This window comes from Aphis gossypii, chromosome 3 (genome assembly GCF_020184175.1).
Source record: "Aphis gossypii isolate Hap1 chromosome 3, ASM2018417v2, whole genome shotgun sequence".
NCBI classification, from domain to species: Eukaryota; Metazoa; Arthropoda; class Insecta; order Hemiptera; family Aphididae; genus Aphis; species Aphis gossypii.
This window is the reverse complement of record NC_065532.1, coordinates 15,384,521-15,407,678: the sequence shown is the minus strand read 5'-3', so window position 1 is coordinate 15,407,678 and position 23,158 is coordinate 15,384,521. Positions and strand designations below refer to the sequence as shown.

Here is a 23,158-nt window from a genome sequence, read left to right as displayed (position 1 = left end):
CCAATAAACCAAGGGAAAGTTTAAAGGTAGGCAATGGTGTTGATATTATTTCTAACATCTTACTTCAAGTCAACTTCATACCTGGTGTACGTGGTCAGTATTGGCCATTGGTTTGTACTGGTAGATTATCAGTAAACTTGACTCAAGTCAAATCTCAAAGGATCACAACTATTTAGATTTTATACATGATACAATACTTGTATACATACACTATTTATTTATTCATATATTGCCAATGACCAATGTTTACCATATACACATGTTGCCTGTCCAACTGTGGGATGGACTTTAAGAGAAATTTATCTCTGATTAATAATTACAATACAATTTATTATCTATGAAAAATATATACATTTTTTCTTTTTGGAAGTTAACATATTTTTGATGATTGTTTAAAAAAAAAATCTTTACTTTATATTCATATACAATTACCAAATGATTTGTATTTATCATCAAAACGATGAATTTATTTTGTCTCGGTAAGTAATTCAGCCAATATTAACTTATACTTTCAAGTTTTAATAGAGGTTTCTTAAAAATTTCATTTTCCATCCTGACAGATTTTTCATTTTCAATAATATTCTGTTTCAAAATTAATTATCCTCTTATTAAGCTGTAAGTTGTGACTATGTATAGTAATAAATAAATAAAATATTATAATAAATAGGTACTTTAAGTAAAATTCTTAAAGTACAAGAAACCACAAAAAGCTCAAAAACAAATAACCAAATATAAGTATATATATATATTTTTTTGTTATTTTTAAATGTCTTTTTTAGTTAAATTAATAAATACTTACATACATTTATAAAACTGAATTGATTTTTCTTAAAAAAAAAATACATACCATACGTCCAGCACAGTTTTTCATAAGTTATATTATGTTTGGTATGAATAACAATTTTTATTGATATTGCATTTTTTTTTCATTATATAATTTTGATTTATAACACATTTTACAATGTGCATAAATTTTACATAATAAATAACAAGAAATAATTTACAATCAAATAACATATAGATAGGTACAGTTGTTATTAATTTGAAATTTGGTAGAATTCTTTTTACCTTAGTTCTTTAAAAATCAATTATTACATTTGGGGTCAGTTTTCATCTGGATCAACTTTCCTACGAGTATCATTTTCAGAAATTTTCTGTTTAGATGGCGGCAGTTCATCCACTTTAATGATATCATCGTTTTTGTTAATAATTCCTTTTCTGGCCTCCATGAGTAATTTCAAAAATGTTTGCTTGTCAATCGAACTATATCCTCTCCATTTTAGTAGGTCAGACACCTGATCCTACACCACACAAAACAGATAGCAAGGGGAAATGTTAAAATAGGTATATTATAGTATATAAAATACCAAATATTTTTAGCTAATCAGAATACAGAATTTTTGACAATACTTATAAATGTTAAATTGAATATTTGTTGGTTTTGACAATAATAAATCAACTCAATGAAATCAAAATTTACCTACAGATACTTGAAAATCATCATTATTTATTTATCTTTACTGCAAAATTGTAGATGCTTTCTAGTACATTTTTAGTGTATACTGTATTGTATACAATGATGTGAACTGAGCTTAGCTCATATTTTACCATAATAAAATAAATCTATTTTCTCATTAGTTCTAAAATACTATGTTTAATGCAATAATTAAAAATAGCAAGTATGTATGGTAACAATGGGCATACACAAACTCCTAAAGGGTAGTGCCCAAATATTATTATCGGCTCTTTATATAAAAATTATTAGACTTTTTTATTTAAACTTTATGGGCTTTTAATATACATTTAATAGAAACATACAAGTATTCTATTGCACGTAATTTCCAAGAGAATAGTCATAGCAGGTTAACATTAAAGTTAGAATACAATTAAAAAGGAAAAATAAATGATATAATAAAATCAATAATAGATAATCATAAATAAAACATTGAACAATCGGTTTCTCAGTACAAAATTATAATTAACTCATACAAGTCACTACACGTTTAAGTTACATCAAGTGCGCCCAACCAGCTGACTGAATCTGGCTCACTGGCACAACTGACCATTTTATAAAATTAGAAATTTCTATAGGTATGAACAACAATAAAAATTATAATTACAAAATATCTTACAATTTTTAATTTTAATGAAAAAAAATTTATTAGATTTTAGAATATATTTTAATAAAAATAAATTAGCATGAAATTTGAGATTGGGTTACTTTAAACAATTAGTATCACAACATTCAGAATCAATTTTAAGACATTTTAATAATATTAAAATTTAATAAATTATTTTTAGCAAACTAGAAATATGAATCTGTAGTTTTGAATGACAAAAATATATTAGCGATTAGAGTTGTTAAATGATATAATATATTTATTATATATTTTATCTAAATGAATCGGTATATACATTATACAACCCCCAGTAATAACACAAATTTCGAATATGATCAGCATGTTGAAAATGGTTTGACATGCCTGTGTTAAACTGTATACAGTTAACATAATTTTTCAAACTCACTTTAAAAATATAATCTAAAATTGATTTTGATAATAAAAGTAATTTTATTGCAATTAATTTATGGAAAATTTGATTGAGATATTAGGTATTTCAGTCCTTAAAATATCACAGGGCACACCCTGAATGTTCTTTGCGCATGCTTATAATGGTACCATAATTATTATTGAGTGAACAGGACTTTCAGCTTTAAATTCAAATTCACGATGTTAACTTTCACATTTTTACTATGTTCAAATCAATGATAATAAATATGTTCTAATAACATACTGTCTAACATATTTTTAGATAGTTATTAAAACTTTAAGCATTCAATCAAGTATAAACTTTTTCTAGAATGCATGAAATAAATAAATAATTAAATTGAAGAATTGTAACTTGTGTAGGTAACAGTTCTATATCTCCTTCAACTATAACAGTCACCTAAAGGGTGGTTCCTGTTCAAATATTATAATATGAACCACAGACAAGAAACATATTTATGGTTGGCTAAATGAATTTTTTTCATAAGTTTTTATTTAATTTCTTGATTTTGTCTGTATTGTTTTAGTTAAATACATATATTGAATTTTGATGACCTGCAAAAACTTTCTAAATTTTTAATGTTTTAATAATAATCCCATTGGGACTGCTGTTCAAATATGTGTTATCGATAAAGTTTGATCAGTAGGTACAGCTAAATTTACTAATAAATATAATAATTTTAATTTATATATTTTACAACCTGGGATTTACAAATCACTTTAGTAAAAAATAGTTATAAAAACTGAATAATGATTTTTAAGTTGTATTATTGCTCAGACACAATAATGTTTATTTATTTGGAATATATGTGTCAGATGTATTGATAAGTGTTACTATATGTATTTTGAGTCAAGAATATAATAATCGATAAAGAAAAAATGGACATAACAATATTAGAAGTCAAAAAAAAAAAAAATTATAAATTAATCAATAAAATTATTTAGTTATTTATACTTATTAAATATATACACAATTTTTACTATCTTATGGTAAAATCACCCAAAATATTTCGCTTAATTTGAATTAATATTAAATTATTATTAATATTTGTTTTATATATTTTAATACGACTTATATGTTAGGCGTTTATAATAAATTTATATTTTTTAAATTAACTACATATATTTAAAAATATATATTAATTTTTTTTGCATTCAATTTCCCTCACGTCTAAATGGTTACGCCCATTTCATTATGTCTATCAGCGTAATATTATATTGATTTGTTATAAGTTTATATATTATTATTGTAATTTTTTAATCAAATGTTTTTTTGATTATTTAATATGGTTAACAATGGAGATATTATGAGACATTAAATCTAATAGAAAAAAAAATGTAGTAATACTTTTTATTTAATACATGAAATTTACAATAATAACATGAATTGAAGTAAACAAAAACCTAAACCTAACCTTTCAAGAAATCTATCCAATACACAATTTTTTACAAAATAATGATTAGATATTTTTTAATTGGTAATGAAGAAAAACTAATTTATCCAGTAAAAAGTGAATCAGAAGGTATTCAATATTATGTATGTAACAACAAACTGTTTAATATTTTACACACAACACATATTGTAATAAAATAGTGATAGTTGTAAAGATCAATTAAATTGTATTTAAAAAAAAATTTTTGTAAAAGTTATAAATGTAGGAAGCAAGCCAGAAAAATGGCTTTAAAATTTTATTAATAATTTAAATATCTATCAGTAATTTATTTTAATAATGTATTATTATAATTTTAAAACAATATAAATATAAATGAACAATTAATGTTTAATCTAATTTAGTAAATTAACTTGGTTTTTCATTTTTAGTTAAAAATCATATTAGTTTTATGTTAAGGATAAATAGGTTTTTACTGTCATGATTTACTAAATCTTGGTTGTACAAAATGTTTTTAGCAAAAGCCTAATTAACATTGATTTTCAATACGTTTATCATTATTTACTGAAAATATATATATTATATTGTAACCCTAGCAAATAGTAAAACAAACCCTGTTTTACTTAGTAATAAGAATTTATCTACGATGCATATACTATATTTGTCAAAAGAAAATTAATATTATGTTTATTCTTTCATAATATTAGGGAAAGTGGTCCAAAAGCAATAGGTGTTATTATGGTGATAGTAAAGAAAGCATGGTAAAGTCACGTTTTTGTTACTGTCTATGTGTGAATTATTAGAAAAAAAAGTCAATGGTGATACAGTATATATTATTAACCTATTCGATTAAAAAAAATATAACTATCATAAAAGAATATTATACTATGCACAGTGCACACTAGCATAATACAGCTCATAAGCCATATATAATATAGACTACATTATATTAGTTCAAATTGGGGTATAATTGTATAAATTATTTATTTTCTAAAATAATATTGTATTTATTTATTATCATTATTAAAATGTTATTATTTTACAATTATTATTAATGGTTTCACAAATAATAAGTGTGAGTATTATGATTAAATTTAAAATTTATATTTTTCAATTATTATTAACTAATTTACCATTCAAAATAATGTGGAAAATAAAATAGCGTTAATTGTGAATACATCAAATTATACACTAGCCATCACCATAAGTTAGGTTATTATTGACCCGGTATTTAAACAGTTAGGATATTACACAGTTAAGGGAAATATTACTAAATATTAAACTAGAGGAGTAGTTTTCAATTACCAGTCTGTGGATAGCACTAGTTCTTGATATAAATGGCATTGAGGTTCTTGTATCAGGGAAAAAAGATCAATAAAAATAAAATTCAATCCAAATGTTTTGTAAACCTAATTTGTGAATTATATAGTAATCCGCAATTATAAAAATATTGAAACCCATTAAACTAGAGTAAATAATGAGTACAGGATAAATCCTGTTGGAGTTTACTTCGTATATTAGAAAGCTCCAATACATAATTATAATATAAAAATAAGTCTTTATTATCAAAGATATTGTATTTAGTTTAATGCAACATATGCATCATATATTCAATTAAAACAGAAAATAATATTCAATTTTTTTTTAATGTATTTTAAATAATTATTAATTAATAAGTAGTATGATTGATATGCTTTGACATGTTCCCAAATTAATTTTTATAACAATACCTAACCTAACATTTAATACTTTTATAAAATTGTATTATAAATTAAAACAATAATAAATAAATTGAAAATTTTTATAAAAATATCACATTCAAATTGGAATTTTAATAAAGTTTAAATCTAAAATAAATCAACGACCTATCCTGTGCCTACACAAGAGTATAGTAATAGAAAATAAAAACTCTAATACAAATGCTAATATCATGAAGTTTAGTTGTACCTGTGTAGGATCATTGGAAGTCATTATATCTCCTATAATTTTCTTTAGTTTATCTATTGAGTTATTGATCATAGTTCCAGTATCTTCAACAGAATCTATCTCTGCTTCAGTTTCTAAAATATGTATGTTTAAATAGTAACAAATAAAATAGAAATATTAAACAATATATATACCTTTGGGAAGTTCGCTGATTGTAACTAGAAGATCTGGATTGATATTGAGCATATCCAGTAATGGTCGAGCTTCTGAGGCAAATAAAAATACCAGTGGTATACTTACATCATCTACCCCATCATCTGACATAGAAAATGCTCGAGATGTTATCACAGATGAATCAGTAGCATTATCTATTACAATACCACCTACAGCACCAGCCTCTTGTAATTTACGTGCCTAAAAAAAAGATACATTTTTAACAAATGAAACTATTTTAATTTTTAAGTAACCATAATCAGCTACAAAGTTAAGTTTTATAACATAGTAAACACTAGACTATTATGCCTCTACATCCTCAATGATATAACTTGAAATTTTGATGAAATATCAATTAAAAATATATAATATTTATACATAGTTCTAACTATATTTGATACATCTTGAAAGGATTTACTTGCAATTAATTTCTTAAAAAAAAATATATTTTTATGAAATTCAGTGATTGAATTAACTTCCATGGTTTTTAGATGATTGAGTTATAGCATATTGGAATATCCTTAATTTATTTACAATGACAAACTTGTAAAATTACAGTCTGTTTTGAGCAGTTTTATATAATTTTTTAATAATATCTATTTTACTTCAAAAATATTTTAAAATGCAAAATTTTAGTAAATACTTATCTTATTTATATAATTTCAAAAATATTTAACTAATTTATGGTTTTATTCTATTACCCTCCAACCAATTTTAATTTAAAATAAATATGTTAATAAATTGTAATTTGAAAGAAAATTTACCTTTACATAAAAAAAAAATAGAAAAAGAATTAAAATTGAATATGAGGTTAAAAATGTATAAATAATAATAAACTAAGCTAATATTAGGATTAAAAAGATGAAATAAATATAAGTTTTTAAAATTTACCTTTTCAATAAACATGCAGTCACCACGTTCAACTAAAACTATTTTTTCTTTAACATCATTGGGATTTATTAAAGTTTCACACCCTTTAACAGGATTTGCAATAGCAATACGAGCTACAACCTTAATAAAATAAAAATATTTGGTAACTAATGAACATATGATGCATAATATTTATATCAATATTTTGTCTAACCTTAAGCCCTAGATTTAAGGGGAGGCCAAAATTGGCAGCACCAGCATACAAAGAAACTTTTTGTCCATCTTGGTTATCAAATGATACTGATTTAGCAGAATTAATTTTTTCTTTTTGGTTAACATCTTTCATAATAATATTTAATTCAGTTAAAAATTCATGTCCATCTATTTGATCTTCTGGATTACTTTCCTAAATTAGTACAAACAATTATTATCATGAAATAAATCAATTTAAAAGAAAAAAAAGTATTTACATGAGAAGAATTCATAAAAAGAAGTGGAAGGCCATTTGGAAGTTTAGTTATCACAATTCCCATAGCTTTTATCCTCTGCATATGATTCTCATTGCCAAACTGTAATCATTTATAATAAAATGGTAACAAATAAATATTTATTTAAAGAAAAATTACCTGAAAAATTTTTGCAAACTCTCTAGCTTCTATTCTTGATTTACGATTAGGACAAAGTCCATCAACCATATTTTTCAACGGTTTTCTTATAGATTCTGTAAGTAAATTGTCAAAACTAGGACATGATCTTTTAGGTAGATCAGTATCTTCATCTAAAATCTATAAATAGTACAATTATATGAATTATAATCCTGAAAATAGAATTTACTAGACAAATTGAAATTTTACCTTATCGGCATCTGTATAATTTTGTGGTTGAACAGATAAAGATAAGGGTAATAAATGGCCTTCAGTGGTGAATAAATATTCATCAATATTGATTATGAGATCTTCAGATTCAGCGAACAATAAGTATAAATACTTAAAAGTTTCAGCTAGCACAAATGAATCCATTCTAAAATTTAAATTTACAAAATTGAATTCTTCATAATATATAAAGAAAAAAAATAATAAATAAGCTATTTCATAATTTAAGTTAATATTTTTTACCTAAAATGGTATAATTTTCTCAGATATTTAGCATAGAAATAAATTATTATTACGTGTCTTCATTTGCAGTGGTTCGGACATCCTTAACAGCAGCAAATCCACATTCTACTCTAGCATATTTTTGCAAAGAATTTAAAACTTGACGACCGACATTTAAATAATGAGGATCACCAGTAGCTTTGTATAAAAAGTATGTTGATTCTAAAAATTCAGGCCTCAAAGGATGCTGTCCCCAATGTACCTAAACAAACCCACCATTCAAAATATAACTGAAAACTTATTAAAGTCAAGATGAAAGAATATAACATACCTGAAAATCAGTTGTAAATGCTTCTGGTATAAAGTTATGTTTTTGTACCACTTGATATAACATTTCATGTGTTTCTATCGCTGGTTTTAGGTCTCCACTGAGTACTTGTAAACCAGGCCAAAAAGCTAACAATGCATCCATAAAATTTTTAGAATTTATTTGAGGTCGATGCATATGAACATCCAATAGCATTGGACCTTGACTTATATATTTCATGATAGCAGCATAATGCTAAATAATTAAATCCATGTATAATTATATATTTAAAATAAATAAACATAATAATTTCAGAAATATATTTTTTATTAACCTTATTAAATCTGGATAAGTAACGACTCTCTCCAAGTAAAACATAAGCTTTTAAACAATACTCATAGTATGAATCAATACCAGCTCCAACTCCAGAATCTCTTCGAATCCAATCACCAGAATCAACATTTAAAACAGTTCCCATAAGATTGGAAGACCGATGTCTTAGACTCCATAAACTATCCATTGACCTATGGGCTTTTTCCTGGGGAAAAAATGATATTATTAGTAATATAATTACTTTTACAACAGGTCTTAAAATTATTAAAATATAATACATCTTACCTCAAATATAGGTATACCAGATAAGCGTGACAAGGCTGCCAATTCCAAAATCATACTTCCTGCACAAGCTGTACATGTTTCTTGAAAATAATGGAGTTGATCTTTTTTGATACCATATCTTAAATTAACCTAAAAAGAACAAAGTATAAATTATTTTAACTAATGGACAATAAGTAAGCCAAAAGCAATTAACTATTTTAGTTCTTACCCTGGAATATGGAATTCCTGTTGTTGTATTAAAAGCCGGCATTAATCTATACCCTAAATCTTTGGCCATGGCTAATAGTTCTCCATTATACCATTGTAAATGATTAGAATTTTCTTTGAAATGTTGTGCAAAAATATGTCCAGACAACAAGCCTCTGAAGTATAAAAAAAAAAATAATTAAATATAAACAGTTAAAATATAATAAAATACAATAACACATCATGATATGTAAATATTTTTTTTATTTACAATGTAGTAACAAATTAATGTTTATAATTATAATTTTAACAGTATTATTTCAGATTGAAAAATCAATTGTTAAATAATTATACAACAAAGATTAATTAATACTTAATCATTTTATAATTATAAAGATTAAAACAATTTTACACTTACCCCAAAACTCTAATATTGATTTCAAAAACTGATACAACGACATCTCTATCAAATGTTACACTTGTTACCACTTTTGAAACAGCACGATCAAATTCTGGTAAATCACCAAGGACAACCAGTGTATCCATAGTATCAATTAGAGTCAATGAGTAGTTGCCAAGTACATCGTCCATGTCACCACGGTTATTCTCCTTTGTCCTCCATCGCCCTTTGCAACTTAAAGGCATGAGCTCATCAGCAGGATATGCATGTTCCATATAATTTGTATATGCATGATAGAACATTTCTTTTGCTTTTTCCATTAAACCAAGTTTCTCTTCTTTGCTCATGAACGAACCAGAAAATGGTTGGTCATGAGCAGTGGCAAATGCCACTAGGGAAATTAAACCTAACGTCTTTATCATGACGATATTTTAGTATCTGTCAACTTAATTTAATAAGAAATTTTAAAAACATATTGAAATTTTTATTATTATATAAATTAGAAAACTTAACACTTTTATTAAAATTACAACGCACTATGAATACATAAGAATAGTCAGAAAATAAGACACTTCACAATTTTTCAGATAAAAAAAATACAGATACAAGAAGTACAATATAACATGACTAAATTACTACAACTACGTATACAAATTAATAATTATAATTTATAATATTTATTTGATACATTTTTCGTTGCCCCATTTTAATAGTAATAGTAAATACTAAATCCTAAATAGTAATACGTGAATATAGATAAGAATGTTACTACTTACTATTATCAGCCAGTGTGACCATATTAATGACTAATGTGTTATAAACATGAATATAGATAACAATAATATACTGGAGCGCAGTAAGTTAAAGACATAACGCCAAAATCCTACGTACTCGTAAAATTATCTACTCGGTACTCGGTAAATTTTATATTTCATCGATAATTGACTATTTTAAACATTTTGAAAGATTCAAAAAAATAACCAATATTTTAAAATTAGATTTACTTTTATGTATATTATATTGATCATTGAGAATTGAGAATTCGAGAAATCGGTGGTAAAAACGAGACGTCGTCGAAGTGTACGACCTCTTCCACGGCATGACCGAAGGCCAACATATTGAACAATCGTACACATTTTAATGTACGTTTTTCTGAAATAAACTATCATATTATTACGTTGATTTTGGTATCTGCCAACATTTTTATCATGATGCGAACTCTAAGTGTACCTATATACTCTTACAACTATGTTATGTATTAATAGTATTTTTTTAATATTATTACCTATAATAATAACTACAAGTTTATAAATCCCTTGAAAAATATTGCATAGTTTTAAATATATAAATAAATTATTTCCCGATTATTGGATTATGACAATTTAACAATTAATTAAAATCACCAGTAGATAAAATTAATGTATCATGATTTTAAAAATATACCTATTTATATAATAGGAAAAAAACTTATTTTGCTACTTAAATATTTTATTAGTTTATTACATAGTTATACATGTACCTATTGTGCCTATATTTTTATTGCTGAATTTATAATCCATTGTAACAATGTATAATTTCGTAAAAACATTTTTAAAATTATACATACAAAAAATTAAAATAATTTTAAAGAACGTATTTTTACATGCAACTGTTACAATCGCATAAATCTAAATATTATATAATATATAATATGCATACTATTTACCATGGTAAATAAACTGGCTGAATCCGAATAACATTCAACATAAAAATGTAGGTCAAATTGCATGCAAGTTTTTTAGTTTGCGTAACTGAGCTGTACACTTGTATTTATTATTTTTTTGTTCATATTATATACAATAGGAAATAAACAAATTTATTGTCAGAGGCCTGCCTGACTTTTATTTTATAAATACAAATGATTCAATCATTTACCCATATTCTGGAATTTCAATTAGTATTATAAATTATTACTTATTTACTTATAGTACCTTACGTATAGATTGGAAATTTTAATTGAAATAATCGATTTTAAATTCTGAACGGAGTGATAGGTAACTAAGCCAAAAAATGTTTAAAAAACATTTCAAATATCTATTAAAAAAAGCCTTGAAATACGCGAAATATTTTGAAAATTAAAAAATATTATTAAGAAAATATCAATCTAAATAACTGTTGAAATATTCAAGTATCTGCGACTTATACTTTTCCAATAATAACAAATATTTAAAATCGTTTTAGGATAAATCTATATCGATACGCGATTTCGTAAAAATTTAAAATTCAGACTTTCATAACATTTTTTCCTATAATAACGATCTAGTTTTCTTTATAGTTATTTGAAGGAAAACTTTGTGTTGTATATTTTAACCTTAAATATAACTATTTAAAATGCTATGAATTTTCAATTACAAAATTACTTGTAAATTTAGACATATTTCGTAAAAATCTGATCTTAAAACGCTTATAAAAAAAATTGTAAATAACGATTTAACTAATTTTTTTGAAAACTTCTTAGTTTTGACCTCTATAATGCACCAAGGAAATTCAATTTTCCACCGGAAATCACCCATGAAGTTTAATATTGAACCTTTATTTTGACAAGTTATCGTAAACACGGACAAAAAAACATACATCATTGAAGAATTATTCATTCAGTATTCAACATTAAGAAAAACTAGAATCTTTACCCAAATTCTATTTTATCGACAAAATCGATTTTTTTTTTTAGTGTAACTCGAAAACAAATTACCGTAGATAGGTTAGGTTTTTTACATTTTTATCAAATTTTTATATTATCATTTTTATTTACGATAAAATTTCTATATTTATAACGATGAGCAATTAACAAATTTTTTTCTATAAATGTCTATTAAAAACTATGTGCTGTGAAAATTTGACAAAATTCTACTGTCTGAGTATTCAAATCTAGTTTTGAAGCCAATTAAAATTATTTTTAATGTTTAAATATATATATAGGTACGTCTTTTCCTTACTTTTCTACTAAACATTTTCGACATTTTTAAGAATAAAATGCGTTATGCGTGCCATAATGCCATATAAATGAACAAAACAACTTAGTTATTTTATTTTCTCCGATTTTTAATAAATACAAAAATTAATTATAATTATTCAATATATAAAATATAGGTACATTATAATTATATTACATTTTATAATATTTAGGTATTTAAAAGTATCAACAATTTTTTTGTTTAGCATACTCACTCCCGATAATATTGATAATTTTTTTTTTACTGAACCCAAACATTACTCCTAAGAATAGGGGATAGGATACGACCAGACCGACCAGAGCTACAATTTACTTAGATAATTTTCTACCAAATTACTTATTCAACCGCACCGCAAACATGCGCTTTGATAAAAAAACTGTCCGGGGACCGGGATTGATATCGGACCCGCAGTGATTTTTAATCTCCATAGATCATCTATGATTGATGCATTATTATATTTTATGCATGTACACAATATAGACATATATAGTATACATATTTATTTTAAGATCACTATAATGCTTTCTAGATGAATATCGTGTTATTCGTTTACGAGTTATGATATAATAATAATAGTGTTTTATTGTATAATATAATATGTAGGTACAATTAAAAATAACAAAAAATAAAAATAATAATAATCAAAAAGTAGTATTTTTGATGTTTTTATCGTGAATTATCACATTATCACGTATTTTTGATGTATTTATTTATAATGTTTTAAAGTTTTTTTTCGTACAACTTTTTAAGTAAAAAAATATTGGAAGAATTTTCGAATTAAACCTTTGTATTCAGTGCTTTAAAACACACATTTTGGGGGAAAAGAAAATCAAAAAAATCGCGTGTAAATTAAACTGAATTTGTTCCTTTGCTACTACTATCCTAGAACAATACTATAATGCTACTACTGCTTCTACGTTTTTTTTATTTATTTTTTAAACTTAACTTCATGCCACTACCGTCGCGTTGGATATGTGGACCAATTGTACGCATGTGACATTTTTTCGCGGGGATCGATTGTCTGTATACATTATTATCTATTTTGTTTTACGGTGCACACCACGGACACACTAATGATACTCTTTTGCCGCGTTTCATTGGTTGTTAATATATTATTAAATTTACGTCATATTAAAAATAATATCAAAGAAATAATATATACGCTGATTAAAAGTCTCCCTCCTTTCTTTTATCAGCGATAATGAACGAAATTGAATTTATTATGATTAATGATAATAGTATAATACCTATTCTATATTTCTATAGTCTATACAATATAGTACATTCATTTCATATTTCGTCACCTAAGAACACAATTCACGGCTTTAAATAGTATCTAAAATCATGCTTAAGATTAAGGTATATCTTTAATCGTGGTATGTAGTATAAATTATACAGACAGTGTTAAAAGTCTCTAGATTTGGCGATATCCCATTTTTGATAATTCCAGTTTCCGAATTTCATATTTAAGCCGACGTTTATAAACGTTTAAGCGTCGTGTGTGTGAGTATTATTTGTTTGTTGTTATTATAATATATATATAAATGTTTAAGTAAGAATTCTAAGTAAATTACGAATTGTATTCCGTTGTTATTACATTAGAAGTGAAATGGACACTTTAATAGAACAGCAACGTCGTTACCACGAAGAACGAGAACGGTTAGTTGATGCTATGGTTAAAGAGATGTTGTGGAAAAAATCTACGACCAGAGATGTGATTAATTCTGAACATAGACAAAAATTATTGCTCGATCAATACATGGAAGGAACTAATAAACTAAAAGAGCTCTATGAAGATAAAGACGGTTTACGCAAAGAGGAAATTACATCCATTTCAGGTCCAAATGAGTTTGCTGAATTTTATTTTCGTTTAAAAGGCATTAAAGAATTTCATAAAAAACATCCAAATGAAATATCAGTGCCATTATCTGTGGAGTTTGACGATTTAAATAACCTCCGTGAGAATCCTTCAGAAGAAATGACCAACATGGTAGATTTCACCGATGAAGAAGGCTATGGAAGATATTTGGATTTACATGAATGTTATGAAAGGTATGTGAATTTAAAAGGAGTTGAAAAAGTTGATTACATTACTTACCTATCCATATTTGATCATTTGTTTGATATTCCTAAAGATCGTAAAAATTCAGAGTATAGAAAATATGTAGATATTTTATTGGAATACTTGCATGGTTATTATTTACGAATAAAACCTTTACACGATATTGACAATGAAATGGATACTGTTCGAATTGAATTTATAAATCAATGGGAAGAAGGTACTTTTCCAGGTTGGCCAAAAGACACGGGTAGTGCTTTGGCCAATGTTGGAGCACACTTAGATTTATATGCCTTTTCTTCTTGGGAAGAGTTAGCCTCTCTTGGACTCGATCGTTTGAAATCAGCTTTGATGGCATTAGGATTAAAATGTGGTGGAACTCTGGAAGAAAGAGCTCAACGATTATTTTCCACCAAAGGAAAAACTTCATTGGATCCATCTTTGCTAGCTAAAGGTAAACCGGGAAAAATGAACCGCACTAAGGAACAAGAAAGGCAAAAAGAATTAGCAATGCTTGAGGCACAAGTATACAGGTTCTGTGAACTTTTAGCTGAACAGAGATTAGCGACTAAAGAAAATGTTCAAAGGAGACAAGCTCGAACTGAAGGAGAACGTGATGATTCAGAAAATGAGGCAAGTGCATCAGAGTCTGATGATGAACAAGGAGAAGACATCCCTTATAATCCGAAAAATTTACCTCTTGGTTGGGATGGAAAGCCAATTCCATATTGGTTGTATAAATTACATGGGTTAAATATCAGCTATAATTGTGAAATTTGCGGTAATTTTACATATAAGGGTCCCAAAGCATTTCAGCGGCATTTTGCTGAATGGAGACATGCACATGGCATGAGATGTTTAGGTATACCAAATACTGCACATTTTGCTAATGTCACACAAATTGAAGATGCACTTGCGCTTTGGGAAAAATTAAAAACAATGAAACATGATGAGCGATGGCAACCAGAGAATGAGGAAGAATTTGAAGATTCTCAAGGAAATGTAGTCACTAAGAAGACTTATGAAGATCTCAAGCGTCAAGGCTTATTGTAGTATTTAAAAACAATAATTTATTATTTTTAATGTTTATAATGTACTGAATATTATAATCTATGAACCATAATTTAATTTTAAAATATCAATTAAACCATAAAATATAATCAGAAATTACTTTTTTTTCACATATTAACTGGATTTTTTTATTCAAATTATTATTTAGTTTGTGTATAACTAAATAGTTAGCATTATAAGTATTATCATAACTGAAATGTAAAATAGGAATTATTTAATAATGCCTATTATCATATATATTTATATTTTTTATTATTAACTAGGTGTCTAGGTACTAAGATTAGGTTAAGTAATAATAGTTAAATAATATATGATAAATTGCTAACATGCAAATTATCGTTTTAATTATTATAAAAACAATAAGTAAGCATTATAGAATATATAAAAGAATGTTTTCAACTAACTACAATTACATAATTATAATGAACCAAATAAATACTATTATGGATAAAATATTCTAGTATATATTTTAATCTATATAAGACTGACAAAAAAAAAGTAACTTAAATTTTTGAAATTGCTATGCAGTTGAAAATTGAAACGCATTCTCAAATTTAATGTAAGTTTTTATCAACTGTTTTTGCTTTATATGCATGGATAATTATTGTTAACTTTAGTCGTGTTGTAACATTTAATACTATATAGAATCACAAATTTTAACTTTTTGATTTAGATTTTTAAATGTTTGATTTGCTTATACTCTTTTCAAAATAAGATGCAACTCAGGCAGTTCATAGTGTGCTTAAGCGTAGAATAATTTTCTGTGTTGGTTATAGGTTGTAGTCTAAGTAATGGTAACTATAGTGTGTAACTTGTGCATTACCAACAAAATCTGTACCTAACTTTTCTAATTATTCCTTATGTTGAATAGAGTAAACTTAGAATTATTTATTACTTAAAGAAGTGAATATTTTATTTTACATTGGATATATTATATTATTTCAGTACAAAATGGAACCAGTTTTTGTATATGGTACGTTGAAACGAAATCAGCCTAATAATTATTGTCTCAATGATACTGAAAACGGCTGTGCTGTGTTTAGATCGGTCGCCGTTACCATCAATAAATACCCTTTAGTAATTTCAACTAAATTTAACATACCATTTTTATTACAAAAAGAAGGTACTGGACATGTAAGTGATTTTGTATACAATATTATGTATAGTGTAATAATAACATTCAATTCTTTACTAAATGTGTTGGATATGGTTTTAGGAAATTAAAGGTGAAATATATGACGTTGACACAACTATGTTGGAATTTTTGGACGATTTTGAAAATCATCCAGATTTTTATAAACGACAAAAGATTCAAGTTAAATTACCGAATGGAGATATTAATGATTGTTGGGTATACCTTTTACCAAAATATCCAGATAGTTATTTGAGTTTACAATATTTTGACAATTATGATTCTTGTGGTGAACATGGACTTTCATATGTTACAAGGTATCAAAGAGATCCAAATGATGAATTATCATTTCCCAATTGGAAATCATCTAATTAATGATATTTCAATTATTTTACAGTGAAGACCTACGATTATTAGAATAGGTATTCAAGTTAGTCAATAAAACACAGTCATAGATTAGCTCCTCTTCTCAGTCCAATGTTTATTATTAAATCAATTAGGTGTAAAAAAAAAACTAAAATTAGTATTCGCACTACACTAGTGCATTTTAAAAATAAATTTACATAATATCACACATTGTTTGAAATACAAATGAAATTCAATAAAAAAAATATGTGTAGTAGTTATAATCTTATCTATACAAAACAAAGGTGCTAAATAACATTTAGGAGAAATAATTGCTTTCGTATAAATTCACACATTTTCTTTTTATATTAATTGACTAGAAATAATAATTTAAACTTGGTGCTTAGTGCAGCCAAAACTTAATAGCATTAAATTATTTTAAGCATAATTTTATAACTGATTCAAAGTTACAGAACAGTTATTTATATCCATGACTTTTATTCTAAAACATTGTATGTTCTGCAACACAGCCAGAGCTACTTCTTCACGTCCTAATTCATTTAGTTGATCAACCAATGTGCCTGAAAAGACAATTAATAAAATGTAATTTTAATACAATATTGTAAAAATTAGACTTTATTTATTTTCACCTATTGTTGGGGCAGGTTGAACTGTTGCCCATGTATCTATTAGTGCTAGAAAAGGACTAGTTGGTCCATTATCAAATAATTGAACTTTTGAATCTAATCCAATGTTGAGAGCAAATAATGCCCAATCTCTTCCTAATGGGTGTACTGGATCAATGAGACGGCTTAATTCTTGACGACACATGGTATTCAATTCTGTTAGCGGTAAACTATCCGTACAAGATAACATGTTTTCCACCTAAATTGGATTATATTATGTGTGAATATGATGCAAAAATAAACATGTTATGTCATGTATCATCAATGGAATAAATATTTACTTGGTCACATCCAAATGCGATTAAGTCTAATACACATTCGTTTTTTCCTGTTAGTGGATTAACAACTAATGATTTAAAATCAGAAGTTTTACGCACTGCATAGAATATATCATCAACACCATAGCCATGAGGTTGTACATAATGTTCAGATAAATTTGATGGACTAAGAAATTCTTTAATTACTTTCATCCCTGGACATGTTTCAATCAATACCTATAGTTCATATTTATAGTTAACTATTTTGTAATTATAATGATAATTGTACATTAACTGTACAACAAATATTAAAAAAGTTAAATATTTAATGTTTTTACTAGATTAATGGAATGTAAAATTTCTTCTAGAAAATAAAAGCATGTATAACTTGATGATTTAGAACCTCGAATTTTTATTTCAATACAACCATCTTGTTCTAGGGATACCATGCACTCTATATTGCTTATACACAACACCGTACCACCGTACCATTGATATAGGTAACTGTCCATGTCTTCATAATAATTGTTTTGCAAGTATCGTAATTCAACCTGAATTCAATATTAATTATGGATTTATACTTATAATAATATGAATAGAGAATTAATCAATTATCAATACCTGTATTCTAATAAAAATTGATGTAAAAAGTTCAAGAAACTGCGGTTGAGAACTGAGCCGAATTCCGCCGTAACAACAGTCAACATTATTACCCCAGGGTTTCCACAATGTTTCATCTTTTTCTCTTATGATATATGCTGGGAATTCATATTCAATGTCCCCATCATTATCATACTAAAATAATAGATTTATAGTTGTAAGACACAAATGACACTTTAGAGAATTGCAGTTTTAGTTATATTTCATTAAGGTACTAATCTGATATTGGTAAACATATTTTAAAACACAGTTGCTACACTGTGAATGCTGCATTCACACTTTACTTTTTATAACATTAATAATAGTTTAATCAACTTAAAAAGTGGAAATGTACATATTTATTAAATATATATTATTATACATGCTTACTAAAAAGTTATTTTTGAAAATGTCTTCCTTTTCTAAAATGTACAGTATAATTTGTATGCGATATTAATAATTAATTAGGTTTACAACGAACTCTAAGGGACCGAATTTTTTTTTCGTTATAACGGAAATTTTGTTGTAACGAAATAACTTTTGTATGTAGCTTTTGGTAGGGGACCTCTATAACTTTCGTTATAACGGGATTTTTTGTTGTAACGGGAACTTACTGGAGTATATACGTTATAAAAATAGCTAGTATAGTGATGCTCACTTAATCGGTAATCTTAACTTTGTAAAATGATAACTATTCTAAAAATACAAATAGGCATTATTATTTATTTTAAATCTTTGTTGATATTTGTAGACACATTATTTGAAAGTATTTATATGATCAGATTAATTCAATGATATTTCTATGAATAATATTCGAAACGTAATCTATGTGTGTGATGTGCTCACATGTGTACCAACAACAAGTTCAGTTGAAAAAATAATAATTTAACATACTTGGACACAAATTTTCATTGTTTCCAATAGTTGAAGTACTGACATGGCATCATAATGCGGAAACATGATCTGAAAATCATTTGCTTGATACGAACCAGACATACGTGTCTGACTGATCAAAAAGTCTACTGAAAACAGTGTACCAATTATGTTTGATCCAAACCAATTTGGAGATATAACAATCAAATCTGGTTGTAATCCAGATTTTAAGAATAAAACCTGAAGAAAAACATTAAACAATAATTTTAATCATAGAATTCTAATTGACATTGAATCAACATACTTCACCAAGGTTCTGTAGCTGGATAAGTAGTATATTTAAATGTTGAACAGTAGCTAATGGATTTACTTCAAGGTGAATAGTATCACAAAATGTCTTCCAAGACAAAACAGGAAACGGATTTGCAATTTTTCTTAGTTTAGGTAAAAAGTTCTGTACAGCTTCACAAAAACCACTCATTCTAGGAATGTTCTGAAATCATTTAATTAAATTTAAAAATAAGAACTTTCTGATTACACAGATAATTTTATGGTCAACAATATAATATGCTCAAAAGATTAAATATGTTGAGAATACCTATATAATAACTCAAAGAAATAAATTATCGTGAAAGCCCTAAAAATAATAAAATACAATAATTTATGTATTTTTGTAACACACATCAGTGCTTTTGAAATAAAATTGCACACAGTGAAATTCCAAGAAGTGCACACCATTAATATTCAACAAATTGTAAAAAAAAACTGTGCACTATTAAATATAATTTAAACCTCAATTCTTGTAACTGTAGACTTAGTGTTATAATAGTTTTCCCTAGGTGGGTCATCAAGTAACTTATAACCACCACGAGCGAAGAATGACAGCTTATTTAACCTGCCATTACTGTTTGCACCGCAAATGATGTCACCTCGATAGTATCCCTGATAGAAAACTTCAATTTAACCATTTTGTTTTAACAATAAATTATGGTGTGCAATATTATGTAAAATTACATATTATTCTATCTTTTTACTTTTAATATGATACTTATAAGGATTACTTACAAAATGAAGTCGTTTTTTACTTATACTAATTGCTTCTTTAAAGTTCTTTACACTTAATGAATCAACTGCCATTATATCAAATAATACTAATTTTTCATATACTTGAAATACATGTCCATATTCATCTTTCATAGTTTTAATCAATTGGTCAGATTGGCGACATATTCTCTGGCCATTGTGAGTAGCAACTATTATAACTGGCACTAAATGATTTGAAATACCATTCTTGCCTAAAAAAAATAATGTACTGATTTTAGTATGATAGAAAGAATATTTCTTAAATTACAAACTTATTGGTTCTGTAATCTGAAGTCTTGCTTGAACAAAACTAAGCCAAAATCGTACAGTTTTCAAAACTTCTGTAGACGATTGTTGCTCATTATAAACAATAACAACTACTTTGTTCGGTGTATTTTGAATTACATGATGATAAGAATTATAATATGTATCTTCGCCAGAGAAGTCCCAAAACGTACATTCATTAATACCCGATAATTTTTCCTAAAAATGTGGAAATGTTTTACCAAAATGTATTAATGGCTTGATAGAAAAAAAATATGGTAAATATGTTTTTTTATGTTATACCTTTTGAACTGTTATACCCTTAGTACCATCATGATTATAATAATTTGAAGTGTTTGTAGTATTATATTCTGTAAGATTTATCTCATTTCCATTATTGCACTGATCCTGAGACGTATTAGTTCCTGTTTAAAATACCTATTAGAAGAGTTTTCATACAATTATAGTTAAAAATATGTGAACTTACTGTTAGTATTTATTGTTCTCAATGTATTTCGTGATTTATCAAGAAGCATTGAAAACAAACCAAGTTTCATTAATCGTATAATTGATGATTTGCCGGCATTGGAATGTCCAAAAAACAACAAATTTATGTTTTGTATGTAATCATGGCTAATAACTAGTTGTTGAATATAATTTTCTCTTGCACTATTCTGTTGTAATAAAATAACATAATAGTAAACAATTTTAACAAAAATAAAATAAAATTTTAAAATGTAAGCTAACAGTGTTCAATTTGGTAAATATTGATAATATTTCTTTTTGATTATTTTTAATGGCAGTAATTTCTGGTTTAATATTATCTGCACTACGTTGCTGAGGATCACTTCCTGCAATACATAAATACCTAAAAAATAATTAAATTATAGGTACATTTGAATAAAATTATATTTTATTGATATTGTCACAAGAGTAGTAGAAATATAATGTTTACCTAACAATTTCAACATGTCCATGTCTGGTAGCTATATGTAATGGATATAATCCTCTATCATTAGGGTATTCGAAACTATGGCCCATATTTATTATTGTTTCCACGACGTTTAATAAACCTTCTTGTACAGCAACATGAATAGGAGCATTGCCTTCCTGAAGTAAAAACCCATGTTAATTAATTTTTTATTAAAATTATCAAAAAATGTAATTACATTATTGAAAATGTCTAAATTTCCAGGTGCATTATGAAGTAAATATATCACAACATTTTCATGTTTTTCTTTTATGGCAACTAGTAGTGGTGTATCCAGATTCTCATTAACCATGTCAGCTGTAACATTGTGTTCCACTAATTTCATCACACATTCTAAATAACCAAAACGACATGCTATATGCATCGGTGTATCTCCGTTCTGTAAACAGACACAAAAGTGTAAATATTAAGTAATCAAGACAACATAATATGCAAATTAATGTCATCGTTATTACATTGTTTTGCTCATAGGCAACTTTAGGCTGACGAAACAATAAACTTTTGATCACTGAAATGTTATTATTCCTGGTGGCCAAATGTAGTGGAGTGTTTCCATTAATGTCTTTGGCGCACAAGTCGGTTCCTCTGTCCAATAAAATGTCGACAATATGCTGAAAACCACGGGCAGACGCCAAGTGCAGAGCGGTTTGTCCTTTCTAAACACATTGTTATTGCCCATAAATTCTAATTATTTAATTATTACGATTTATAACGATCTACCACCACCACCATAGTGTGTTTAAAATAATGAACAAAGTTTACGTTATTTTCAGCGAAAACGTCCTGGTCACCATTTTCAATCAGTGACTCGGCTAATTTTTCGTCGACTTCTTCTAACGATTGTAACAGTGACGACATGATTTTGCTTAATCGGCCACAACTTATTCATTCGCTCACGAAGTCACGAACTTAGAGCACGAAATTATGAACGATATCATTACGTGATGTCCATTCGACCACAATTATTGCACCAAAACATACTAAATTTCCGCAAATAGTATTCCAAATTATTGTAATAACGTTACTAAAATGTACAATACTATTAATTAAATATTAATTTCAAAATCAAAACCATTTTGTTAATGAATAGTTATTGTTATACATTTAGATACGAGGCATTATTACGGTACTATACATGTTCCTTAATCATGGTACTATATATTGTATATAGGTATCCAATATTTTCAAACAATACCGATTACAAAAACAAGTTC

General features: G+C 26.4%; 4 protein-coding genes across 5 annotated transcripts; 2 read left to right on the top strand and 2 right to left on the bottom strand.

Moving 5' to 3' along the window:
• Nucleotides 1-722: 722 nt before the first annotated feature.
• On the bottom strand, nucleotides 723-10,255 carry LOC114122605 (ER degradation-enhancing alpha-mannosidase-like protein 3). The gene is made up of 14 exons (XM_027985301.2): nucleotides 9,570-10,255; nucleotides 9,174-9,327; nucleotides 8,966-9,094; nucleotides 8,682-8,885; nucleotides 8,372-8,602; nucleotides 8,115-8,302; nucleotides 7,801-7,966; nucleotides 7,573-7,731; nucleotides 7,417-7,515; nucleotides 7,161-7,352; nucleotides 6,968-7,087; nucleotides 6,058-6,277; nucleotides 5,885-5,997; nucleotides 723-1,301 (listed from the first exon to the last, which is right to left on the bottom strand). Exons 1-14 carry the CDS (start codon nucleotides 9,971-9,973, stop codon nucleotides 1,104-1,106), a joined length of 2,577 nt encoding a protein of 858 aa, XP_027841102.2. The 5' UTR covers nucleotides 9,974-10,255; the 3' UTR covers nucleotides 723-1,103.
• Nucleotides 10,256-13,898: 3,643 nt separating this feature from the next.
• LOC114122679 (splicing factor 3A subunit 3-like) lies at nucleotides 13,899-15,788 on the top strand. Its single transcript, XM_050202491.1, has 2 exons — nucleotides 13,899-14,047; nucleotides 14,147-15,788. Exon 2 carries the CDS (start codon nucleotides 14,154-14,156, stop codon nucleotides 15,654-15,656), a length of 1,503 nt encoding a protein of 500 aa, XP_050058448.1. The 5' UTR covers nucleotides 13,899-14,047; nucleotides 14,147-14,153; the 3' UTR covers nucleotides 15,657-15,788.
• A 179-nt stretch (nucleotides 15,789-15,967) lies between these two features.
• On the top strand, nucleotides 15,968-17,769 carry LOC114122680 (gamma-glutamylaminecyclotransferase-like). The gene is made up of 3 exons (XM_027985420.2): nucleotides 15,968-16,233; nucleotides 16,620-16,808; nucleotides 16,891-17,769. The coding sequence occupies exons 2-3, from the start codon at nucleotides 16,626-16,628 to the stop codon at nucleotides 17,179-17,181; spliced, it is 474 nt and encodes a 157-aa protein (XP_027841221.2). The 5' UTR covers nucleotides 15,968-16,233; nucleotides 16,620-16,625; the 3' UTR covers nucleotides 17,182-17,769.
• Nucleotides 17,268-22,855, bottom strand: LOC114122678 (death-associated protein kinase 1-like). Of its 2 annotated transcripts, XM_027985416.2 has the most exons (17): nucleotides 22,707-22,855; nucleotides 22,400-22,600; nucleotides 22,123-22,323; nucleotides 21,909-22,063; nucleotides 21,701-21,821; nucleotides 21,441-21,627; nucleotides 21,257-21,378; nucleotides 20,962-21,172; nucleotides 20,672-20,901; nucleotides 20,399-20,548; nucleotides 19,911-20,099; nucleotides 19,628-19,846; nucleotides 18,716-18,889; nucleotides 18,433-18,645; nucleotides 18,119-18,331; nucleotides 17,802-18,036; nucleotides 17,268-17,732 (listed from the first exon to the last, which is right to left on the bottom strand). In XM_027985416.2, exons 1-17 carry the CDS (start codon nucleotides 22,800-22,802, stop codon nucleotides 17,602-17,604), a joined length of 3,048 nt encoding a protein of 1,015 aa, XP_027841217.2. In that variant the 5' UTR covers nucleotides 22,803-22,855; the 3' UTR covers nucleotides 17,268-17,601. The 2 variants fall into 2 exon arrangements, with proteins under 2 accessions (XP_027841217.2, XP_027841219.2); XM_027985418.2 differs by lacking the exon at nucleotides 20,399-20,548.
• Between the last annotated feature and the right edge of the window lie 303 nt (nucleotides 22,856-23,158).